The 12,014-nt window shown below is 36.5% G+C and overlaps 1 protein-coding gene across 3 annotated transcripts in view; it reads left to right on the forward strand.

The window, feature by feature from the left end:
* KDM6A (lysine demethylase 6A) overlaps positions 1–12,014 on the forward strand; it is a 250,028-nt gene that overhangs the window by 128,157 nt on the left and 109,857 nt on the right. For all 3 annotated transcript variants that reach the window (XM_066250321.1, XM_066250322.1, XM_066250323.1), the window contains exon 6: positions 8,430–8,550. In XM_066250321.1, coding sequence (XP_066106418.1) covers positions 8,430–8,550 — 121 coding nt within the window. The remainder of the gene's footprint in view (positions 1–8,429; positions 8,551–12,014) is intronic.

Below are 12,014 nucleotides of genomic sequence, written 5' to 3' on the forward strand. Positions count from 1 at the left end.
ACCCTGTCTGAATACATCCTGGCTTTTGTTTTCTGTCTTGCTGGTTAAATGTTCTTTCACAAACTCTGTGCCCTAACTTTTGCTTTAACTTGATATTTCTCAAAAAGCCACAAAATTAGAAAGCATCGATTCAGGTGCTTGGTGAGAGTTTTAGAGTATATAGCCTTAACTCTTAGGGACTTCCTTAGGTTAAAAGTATATTTGTGTTTTTATTTGGTTTTATTTATAGGTAGCTATAAAATTGCTGGGACCAGACATTTTTCTTTTTTTAATTTTATATCAAATTCTTTGGGATTTGTTGAAAAAATATTTTTAGAGAAGAGTGTGGTTTTCCATTTTTTTTTGTATTGTCAGGTCTTAAGAATTTGCCTTGCGTATGTCAAAATGTATCTCAGGTACATTTATAATGTAAGTAAATTTGACATTCAGACTTGAGGTGGTGAATAATACAGTACGGTAGATGGATGATGTTTTGTAGAATTGTGTACCTGAAACCTGTAAAATTTTGTTAATCGGTGTCACCCCAATAAATTCAATTAGAAAAAAAGGCAAAACAAATTGATATTCAATAGTGGTGTCTGCAGGCATTTGATTAAGTATTTGACAGTAGTATATGCATCCAGCATGTGTTGGGATTGGTGACTGTGACTAATATATTATTAAGGCGATTTTATTAAATACATTTTGATCTGTTAACCTGTTTGTCTTGTTTCTTGCCATATTATGCTGACCTTTTTTTTTTTTTTCTTTTGGAGTTGATTTTATTGGTTAGTTTCTAGATCAGTTAGTTCAGTTTTATTTGTTCAGTTTTTTTAGTTCCAGTTGCAGCCTCCTGGAGGAGCCCTAAAAAGAAAAAAATATAGCAACTGTTATATCCTCATTTGATTTAGCATGACTATCCAGTTTTCTGGGACAGAACATTTTTAAAAAGATTTTCAGAAAAAGAGGAACACATAGAAGCACAAAGGAAAATATATGTATCAGAGAGCTAGAACCATTCTCTATAAAGCCATTCTTTTGCATACGCATGAATGCACACCCATGCATTTACTTTTCTTGTTTATGAAGGGGCATACCTTACTAGGTATACCTTGAACTGAGATGCTCTTTGCCATTATAGTAAGAAACCTATATGCCTGGGCGAGAGGAATTGAAATACATACAACAATAAATTACTGCAATTTGTAGCCTTAGTCTTAAATACATCCCCTGAAAATCCTTATCAATTCTGTCTCTAGTCTGTCACTTTCTGCATTCTCATTGATCAATATCAGAAATGTTTTATGCTGGCATATCTAAAAGAGATGTAATTTTGTGCTAGAGGCATAGGGTTTTGGAAATTAAAGCTGCCAAATCTGATTGATAGTTCTGATAAGGATCAGTTTTGTTGACATCAAAAAAGATTTATGGGAATGAGATAGAGGTGAGTTAAAAAAAAAAAGAAACATTAACATGTTACAGGTGAAGTTTCTTTAGGTTTCATTTCCTAAGCACTGTACCAATCAAAGTGTTCTTAGGGATGTAGGAATCTATGCTCTCCTGTGTACTGTGTAGTTGCTTTTTGGGGTGAGAACATGAACCTAATGTGGTCATGATGCCATTGGTCTTGAGGCTAGCGTGGAGTCTGGCAAAAACTTAATATTTAATATATATTTTTGAGCTATAATACAAATTAATGCTCTTAGATTAAAGTTTTAACTTCAGTATAGTTCTATTAAAATAAAACAGTTTATGTTAACATGTGTTGACTTTTTTTGGGGGGGGAGAGATGAGAAGCATCAACTCGTAGTTTTGACGCTTTAGTTGTTCATTGATTGCTTGCTTATGTGCCTTGACTGGGAGGCTCCAACTAAGCCAGTGACCCCTTGCTTAAGCCAGCGACCTTTGGGCTAAAGCCAGTGACCATGTGATTATGTTTATGATCCCACGCTCAAGCCCCTGACCTCATTCTCAAGCCACATGAGCCTGCACTCAAGCTGGGGACCTTGGGGTTTTGAACCTGGATCCTCAGCATCCCAGGTTGACACCCTGTCCACTGTGTCACTACCTAGTTAGGCTGTACACTTCTGTTTTGAATAAACTAGCAGATAACTAAAGCAGTTTTTGTAAGTTATGCTTACCGATAACATAGATTGCCATAGAGAATATCTAAGGGCTTGGAGTATAAGTCAGGGAAATTGTGGGTGAAAACAAATTTTACAATAGAAGAGGGAAAAAAAAGTATCACAGATCCATAGTAATGAAATAAAGACTAGCTAGAGAGAGCAAAAGAGCAGGGAGGTAATATACATTAGCAGTACATTAGCAAATGCCAGTGTGAATAACTAAGTGTGTGGTACTACTAATTTAGCCTCAGATTTAAGATCCTCTCTGGATCAATCTCAAATGATCCTTCTAGTCTTACTGCTCCCCTAAATAAGTGTGTGTGTGTGTGTATGTATATATTTATGTCAGTCACACTTATTAGCATTTCCCTGACAACATCTTGAGCATTTTTTACCTATGTAACCTTGTTTGTGCTATATACTCTGTTTGGTCAGCCTTTTTTCTTCCATCTCCTTTAAAAGTGTTACCTGTCTCTTGATTACTTCGTCAAATCTATTTGTGTCACTGAAAAGGAACCTCTAAATTTCCTAATGTATACATGTGGAAATATGTATCTGTTGTGTATATATATGTTGTTTCTGATTCATAGCTAGAATACTTTCCCTTTCATTAATATGAAATACTGTGGAATTCATTTATTCTTTCAGATATCCTTAAGGGAAATCTCTGGACTCAGTTTTATTTGTCTCAGAAAACTTAGTTTTATTATATCTCTTCCCAAATGTACTAAAACTATGTTAGGGATGTTTAGTTAATATCATTTTTACTGTAGTTTGATAGAGTTTTTAAAAAGAGACTGTTAAAAATGAATTTCTTGAAATCTATCTAAAAATGACCATTGTTCTAAAATACAGTGTGTCCATAAAGTCATGGTGCACTTTTGACCGGTCACAAGAAAGCAACAAAAGACGGTAGAAATGTGAAATCTGCACCAAATAAAAGGAAAACCCTCCCAGTTTCAGTAGGATGATGTGGCAGCATGTGCGCATGCGCAGATGGTGACATAACACCATGTATACAGCAGAGCAGCCCACGGCCATGCCAGTCGAGATGTGGATGGTACAGAGGAAAGTTCAGTGTGTTCTGTGGCTCGCTAAATTCGAATCCATGACCAAAGTGCAATGTGAATGTCGTTTATAACGAAGCACCACCACATAGGAATAACATTACTTGGTGGGATAAGCAGTTGAAGGAAACCAGCAGTTTGGTGGAGAAACCCGTTCTGGTAGGCCATCAGTCAGTGCCGAGTCTGTAGAGGTTATACGGGATAGCTACCTAAGGAGCCCTAAAAAATCTGTGCGTGAGCCCACATCGGACTGCACTGAATAGATATGAAACTGGGAGAGTTTTCCTCTTATTTGGTGCAGATTTCACATTTCTGTCCTCTTTTGTTGCTTTCCTGTGACTGGTCAAAAGTGCACCATGACTTTACAGACACACTGTATATTGAGCACATGTGTGTTTTTCATAGGTAGTGCTATTGAAATTTTAGCTTTCTATTATTTCTTTTTTTTTTAATTGTTAACAGTGGCAAACATTAAATGTAAAAAATTTTAAACTGAAAAGCTATAGAAATCATTTTTGTTATAAAAATACTATCTTTTTAGATTTTAAGGAAAATGTCAGTGAATAGCAAAGTGCATAGCAATATGCACTTATTTTGTTTCAGTAGAGAATATGCTTTAATATTTGAAAATTATAAACCTTGACTCTTGACTGGTTGCCTCAGTGGATAGAGTTGTCGGCCCTGTTTTCAGACGTCCTGGGGTCAATCCATGGGCACACATGAGAAGCAGTCATCTGCTTGTCTTTCCCTCCTTCTCCTCCTCCTCTCTTTCTTTGCCTCTCTCAGCCAGTGTCTTGATTGATTAGAGCATCAGCCCCAGATGCTCAGGATAGCTCAGTTGATTCAAGCATCAGTCTCAGACGGTGGTTGCCAAGTGAATCCTGGTTGGCGCACAAGCGGAAGTCTGTCTCACTCTCTCTTCTCCTCCCCTCTCTCCTACTTAAAAAAAAAAGTAAAAGAAAACTATAAATCTTTCCATTCATTTTATCATTAAAGTATTTTATAGTTTTCTATAGCCATTTCTCATGGTCTGAAATTCTGTCAATCAGATGCTGAGGTCAGTGGAATTTGTATGCTTTGGTGTTTTAGTTTAGCTTATACTGTGGAGATGTTCTGGCTGCGTGCTCTTTGGTAAGATATGAATGTGGTAAAATAATGACCAAATTTAAAATGTAGTCTAAATATTACCTATTATCTCCACATACTCCTCCCCCCCCCCCCCCCAACACACACAAATGCACATCCGCACTATTTTCCTCCCTTTTCTATTCCTTTTTCTTCCTCAGGTGGGAAAAAAATGAAGAAGAACACAGGAGATAAAAATGAGTAAAAGTTTAGAAAAGAACGCGAAAATGAACTTAGATATATTTTGCCAGATGATGGGAACTGTTTAGTAAAGAGACTGTGTCATGTGTCCCCCCCCTCCTGTCAAAACACACACACACACACACACATGCACTCACTCACTCACTCACTCTAATCAACCAACTATCAAAGTGATGGCATCAGCAAACATGTATTAAACATTTTACTGAACTATTTAGAAAATCAAAAATAGTAATTTATAACTCAAGGAATCGATTACTTGGAAAAACTGGAGATAGCATACCAATAGATAGAGAATAAAATGATTTGATTATTGAGTGGCCCTAGCTGCTAGTTAATACTAAGCAAAAATACAGTGTTGAGTTTGGGTGGTGAAATCTTGAAGATAATAGTGGATTTAGGTTGATGCAGAAGAATGAAAATATTTTATGTCAGGAGACCATCCTGAGAAGAAACAGTGAAGCCAAGAGGGCCAGAAATTCCTGAGATAAGCCAGTTCTCAGCTGAGGAAGAGCAGTATTAGGGCATAACTGGGAATGGAATTGAATAGGTACTCCTCACTTATACTTAAATGTCTAATGCTCAGTGCTTAAATGCAATATGGAGATTTGACTTAGAGTATCATGGTTAGTTAGAGGCATGTTTGAGGAAGCAAGTAAGCCAGAGCAGAGCAAGGGAAGTCAGTCCTTAAGCAATCCGTTTCAGTAATCTAGTAATGAGATATACTTAGATCGATTCTACAAGATACTGAAATGGAGGGAAACTTTGCAAAACCAACCAAGAGAACTTGATGATTAGATATATATTGGCCACATCTCGTTATGGGCACCTTTTTTTTCTTTTAAGATTTTATTTATTGATTTTACAGAGGTAGGGGGATGAGAAGTAGTGCTTCACTCTAGCTGTTCATTGGTTGCTTGTCATATGTGCCTTGACCAGGCAAGCCCAGAGCTTCGAACTGGTGACTTTAGTGTTCCAGGTCAGTCTGCCCACTCAGAGTGCTGATAGAGACCCACTCAGTTATTTCATGCGCCATCACAGGCCAGGTAACATGGACACTTTTAATAGTCCTTAAAGAGTAAACATAACCCTAGCCAGTTAGCTCATTTGGTTAGAGCATTGACCCAATAAACTAAGGTTGCAAATTTAATCCCTGGTCAGGGCACATACAAGAATCAATCAATGAATGTAATAATAAGTAGAACAACAGATCGATCTTTCTCTAATATCTCTCTCTCCCACTCCCTTGCTTTCTCACCCCTCTCTCTTTTCCCTTTTCCCCTCCTCTCTCTAAAATCAATTAAAAATATATAAAGTGTGTGTGTGTGTGTGTGTGTGTGTGTGTGTATAAAGTAGCCCAGACTAGAGTGGTAGAACATGTGTTTTCGCTTATAGGTTAATAATTTAAAATTTTTTCCAGTGTGTTAAAATACATACAGAACTTGTTAAAATAAACCTGTTTTTCTTTGCAACTTGTGTGACATTGTGCACTGAGTAAATAAGATGTATTAAAAGGCACTCATGGAATAAAATACATCTACAAATAGTAGGTTTGGGGAAAAGGCTGGAAATACAAAGTGAGACAGAGTAAGAAATACTTCTCCTGAGGGGTTATTGCTACACTGTCTTCTCCTTTCCTTCCTCACATAGCCTTCTTTAGACTATTTTTCTTTTCTAATTTCTTTTTCTCCTTTATTCCATTTTTTCTTTGTGATCTTCCACTTTCATTCTTTTTTTTTTTTTTTTTTTTTTTATATCTTTAACTCAGGCCTGAGTATTTATTGTCACATGTGGGCATTGCTTAGTTCTGACCCATTCCATAAGAGAGTTTTCTGACCTATATCATACAATAAGGTTAATTAGGACTTTACAAAGCAGTAGTCTTAATCTTTATTACAAAATGCAGTATACTTAGAGAAAAATGCATAAACAGAAGTACACATCTTAACATCTTGTTTATAAAATAAGCATTCATAACCATCACTTGGGTCAAAGAAATAACAAGTTGCTATTACCCAGAAGCTTTCAGAAGTCCTGCATACTTTTCCCAGTTATATCATGCTTTAATTGGCATCATTAATTGCTACAGTTGTTCTTTTCCTAACCTTTTTTATGCCTCTCCCCCAAGCATGTGTGTGTTGTTTGTGTGTGTGTTGGCATACTCCTCTACACCCTGTTCTGCTCCCTCCTCCTCACCCACAATTGCCTGTTCCATTAAAACATGATAATACTAGACATGGCCAAGAGGATATAGAGGCTGAAGCTGTGCCTCTTCATATTAGAAAGATTGTGAATATTATGAAGAGATCTTAGCAGTATTTTTTTGAAGTCTGGTTGACAGAAATAATAGGAAGCTGCATTTGAATGATAATGGTAGTTTACACCAATTCCTGTCAGGCTTTTACCTGTTTTTCCTCCCTCTCTTTCTTTAATTTATTGATTTCAGCTTGAGAGGAAGGGACACACACACACACACACACAGGAACATTAAACTGTTCCTGTATGTGCTCTGACCCGGGATTGAACTGTCAAGGTCTGTGCTTCTGGACAATGCTCTAACCAACCGAGCTATCCAGCTAGGGCGCTCTCTGGCCTTTGACTCCCCACACCTGCCTATACTAATCAGGTAATAAAACAGATGTGCACACCACCCACTTAGGAAACCACCTAACACACATACATGCCACATTCCTCTTTAGGAAGAAAGTTTAACAGGTGTAGTGGTGTAGATGCCATCCATACCCTTTGCCCCCAACCCTCATAGTAAACATTGCTTTTCAGAACTTAAAATTTTATAATAAACATGCACATAAGCACACACAGTTTTTTTGGAAAATAGATAATGCAAGTGTTAAAGTTACAAAATAAAGACATAGGGGACATAGGGTGCATTGTTTACCTCTATTTTGTGGAATGATATTTTTATATAAAAGATTGACTTGTTTTGAAATTGCCTGAGGTTTTAAATAACCACTAAGATAAGAAGAGGCAGAGCATAGTTGATAAAAAGCTTTTCAAAGATTACATGAGTTTGTACTTGGAATAAGCCTTAAATCATGTAGAGAGATTTAAAATGTCCAACATACTATTATATCTGATATTAAAAATTTCAAAATTCACAGTAGGCAGTTTATTCTTTGCCATAATTTTAATAATTTGTTTTTGAATAATACATTCACATCATCAAATTAAGTGATATAAAAACATATTCAGTGAAGAGTATCCCTTTTTCACCCTCATATTTGTTCTATGGGTAATTGAGACCTTTTATAAAAGATAGAATATGAATTTGGGGCAAAGATAGACTGATAGACCAATGGAAAGTGGCATTTAATAGAGAACCCAGAAACAGATCCACGCAGACATTTGACTTCGGGCAAAGTGGTACTGAAGAACTGCGGTAAATTAGGTTTTACCCCAATAGCAGGGCTATTGGATATCTGTATGGCCAAAAAATGAGAACTAATCCCCTACTTCACAGCATATAAAAATAAAGATTGTGACCCTGAATATGAAAGATGAAAATAAACATTTTAAGAAGACTGATTTTTATGGGAACAGACTAGAAACAGGATTAATTTTCCTTCCTTAAAAACAAAACTATCTTATCTGCCTCACCCTTCTGTTCCCTAGGAAATTTCAGAAACAATTAAATCAGTTAAGCTACAAAATATTATTTGAATAATTGAGATAATAAATTTAACTGTTCTTCTTTTTCCTCTTTTATATTAAATTAGATTCTGTACATTCAATTTTATAGGAAAGACCCAGGTGTCCATTTTCAGTCTTTTTAACTGTTCATTCACATCATTTTTATAAAACTACATTTCCTTGAAAGAGTATTGTGTTAATCATAAGTTCTACTGTGCTGCCAAGAAAAATTCATGCAAGTGTTAAAAAGTTAAGCTATCTTATGTCTGTATTCTTTCAGGGCAATTAAAGCATTTCAAGAGGTGCTTTATGTTGATCCCAGCTTTTGTCGAGCCAAGGAAATTCATTTACGACTTGGGCTTATGTTCAAAGTGAACACAGACTATGAGTCTAGTTTAAAGGTAGGTGGTTGGGTTTTTCCAAGACACAATGTTTCATTTTTGTGGGGGAGAGTTTGTTTTGTTTTGCTTTATTTTTTTGGGAGTGGGGGTTGTTAAATACTAGAATATTAAGAAATGTTGAAGTTTATAGTGGCACTTTAAAAGAAAATTTGAAAATTTTAGGTAAAAGAAATGTTTATCAGTTATAAACTGGAAGATACATAAGGTTGGGTTTCAGGGTATGTAAAGCCAGAAAGAAGCCAGGGCCACTATCACAGCAGCCCGGCTCATGCAGGTTCGCATTGGATTCGGACAGTCGGTAAAGAAACAACGGAGCCACAAACTGGTGGGCCATCATTTTTAATTCTAGCTTGCACCTGGCAGGCAAGTAAAAATACACACTGAGCTCCAAAACCCACTCACATTCAGTGCTCACAAAGCCACTGACTTATCCGAGTTTCCTAGAATCAAAGGTTTCTAGCTCACCAGCCTTATTCTCCTCAGTTCCCCATCTCCTTCCCCATTGGCATTTCACTCAGCACTCCGCCATCTTGGCTGCTTCTCCTGGCCACATGGCCTCTTTCTGCTCTCTGCTCTGCTCTCTCTGCTCTCTCATGCTAATCATCCCAGGAACCAAGAGAACAAGCTCCCATTCTGCCCCCATTTTATAGTGTAGATTCAAAACCTTTAATCCAATATACAAAATAGGGAAGTCTCTAATACAAAGTCACTTCTCTGAGGCATGATTGGATTGTACCACCCCACATCAAAAAGGGTGGGAAAGGCTTAATCCCAAAACCAAGCCCCAGGCTACAACGATTCTACCTGCCCCCAACACACATTAATATCACCTGGGCACCTCCACGTGGGCAGCGTTATCTTTTACAAAGTGAGCATAATACATTTTATCTGCCCAACAGGGTACAATATAGTTTTTATGCTAAGACATAGGTAACTAGTTGCACATTTCAAGTTTTTCTTGTTAACATTTTCATTGAGGTTTGCCATCAGGAAAGAGTGCAGTTTCAATTTCATTTTGGACATTTGAAACACTTCAATATGAATGATGGGCCAGGTAGAGGTTAGAAGTAGCTACTTAATGATACTGTGACCTAATCATTGACCATTTATTTGTATTAGTCTAACTAGAAATCCTTTCATCTTTACCAATAGGGCACATCTCATATCTAAATTATCTTTAGAAGTGTTCACTGTAAGTCATTTGTACTTCTGGTGTATGAGTCTAAACTTTGTTGGGAAAAGATAATACATTGTTGGTTAAGTATTTCACTTTCTATGTAAATTTGATATTTCTCAAAATTTTCATTGAGCTTCTTGTACTGTCTATGCTATCACTTTAAATTTCACTGGGATTTTCATGAATATAGTGTTTCCTTGTATGACAAAAGCAGTGCTTTTTGAAAGGATTCAAAATTTTAGGGAAAACTTTAAGTTTTTAAAATAAATTTATGACTATAATGGATGCCATGTTGTAAGTAGCTCTAATACAGGCTATCTTGATTTTTATTTTGATTTTTTAAAAACTGTATTTAAGAGTGCCTAATTATTCTAGAATTTTATAGTAGACAATTATGAAAATACAATTTCTATCTTTCATAAGTTTATAAAGAACAATGCTGATAAGAAAAACAGAGGACCAAAAACAATAAAACAAGTAGATTATGAACTATTTATATTTAGATCACATAGTTGTCAAAGGTAAGTGCAGTTTGAGGAATAGGCCGGAGGGTAAATGTAAATAGTGTGAAGAACAAAGGTATGCCTGGAAGTCGCCAGTTTTCCTCAAGCTTAGAGCAGTATTTCTCAGACTGTACTGTGGGATGTGAATGGGTTAGAAATGGAAAATAAAGTAAGTTTTCAAATATGCTGCCTTGCATATTTGACCTCCTCTTTGACATTTACAGTGTGTATTAGCTAACAAAGACTCTTAAATGTCTTGTAATACAAAATAAACTTATTTAAGCATTTTAAAATGCTGTCACAACATACTTATTATGAATTGAAGTATTTTTTGGTAGTAAATTACTAACTGTTGCTTAGGAAATTTGAGTAGAAAAAAGTAATCAAATATGTCCCAAATTATGGAATATGAATGTCTCTGAATATCATCAGTACAGTGGTATTTGAAGTAATTTTATGAATGCAAAGATCTGTTTCCATGAACATTAAGGTGGCATTATTTAAAATCCCCTTTAATCAGGGGAAACAGTATTGGACAGTATTCCATGACTAATTGAAAGTATTCATACTTACTTACTTATATTCAACAGAAACTTTCCTATATACAACTTTTTTTTTGTTCAAACATAAAGACTAACCACACCTTCAAGTCATAGTGATTTCAGCAAAATTGCCTTTAGTGCAGTCTTCTTGTTTTGGGCTTTTTTACCCTCATTTATTTAAAATACTTGATATTCTTATGTTTATTTCATTTGTATAAACAGATAAAAGAATTTTAGGAGTCCTTGATACTTCTCTTCCCCATAATGAGATTTCATTTGATTTTGATCTCATCTTGACATTTTAAGGCTTCTCTCTTCTTGTCTATTTTCAGGAGAATTTTAGGCATCAACGTTTAGTTAAGGATAAGGTGTAATATTACTGTAAGTGCTTATCATTTAGTATAAATGAAGATAGGAGAAATCAGAAGGCATGGTATATCTCTTTTCTCTTAGGTGACTTTCAGTTTTCCTAAAGACTAGCTTCTAATTATACATAGATGTAGAACAGCTTCATATGCACAGATGTAGAACTTGTGATGACTTTCGCTATGAAACTATTTTCTAGCACAAAATACTGATATTAATTAGATTTTCTGAATTGCAACCTCGGAAAGTCCCAAGGCAAGCTGGTTAAAATAACAACAAAAAAGTAGCTCCAGCCCTGGCCGGTTGGCTCAGTGGTAGAGCGTCGGCCTGGCGTGCAGGGGTCCCGGGTTCGATTCCCGGCCAGGGCACACAGGAGAAGCGCCCATCTGCTTCTCCACCCCTCCTCCTCTCCTTCCTCTCTGTCTCTCTCTTCCCCTCCCGCAGCCAATGCTCCATTGGAGCAAAGATGGCCCGGGCGCTGGGGATGGCTCCTTGGCCTCTGCCCCAGGAGCTAGAGTGGCTCTGGTGCGACAGAGCGATGCCCCGGAGGGGCAGAGCATCGCCCCCTGGTGGGCACATGCGGGAGTCTGTCTGACTGTCTCTCCCCGTTTCCAGCTTCGAAAAAATACCCAAAAAAAAAAAAAAAAAAAAAGGAGCTCCTAGAATGTGAAGTCCAGCCTTTAGGATCGGTTTATTGAACTGATACAGGTTTTTATTAAGGATTCATCTTTTTCTCTGTTCTGTATTGGTTTATTCTTAAGACTGTGTGCCAGGTACAATGAAAGTGAGATTATTCCTTTTTCATGTTTCATATAGAAAGATACTATACAGTGGTGGTATGCTTAGTATAGTACTGCATATAATAAGTGCTTAATA

Source organism: Saccopteryx bilineata, chromosome X (genome assembly GCF_036850765.1).
Source record: "Saccopteryx bilineata isolate mSacBil1 chromosome X, mSacBil1_pri_phased_curated, whole genome shotgun sequence".
NCBI classification, from domain to species: Eukaryota; Metazoa; Chordata; class Mammalia; order Chiroptera; family Emballonuridae; genus Saccopteryx; species Saccopteryx bilineata.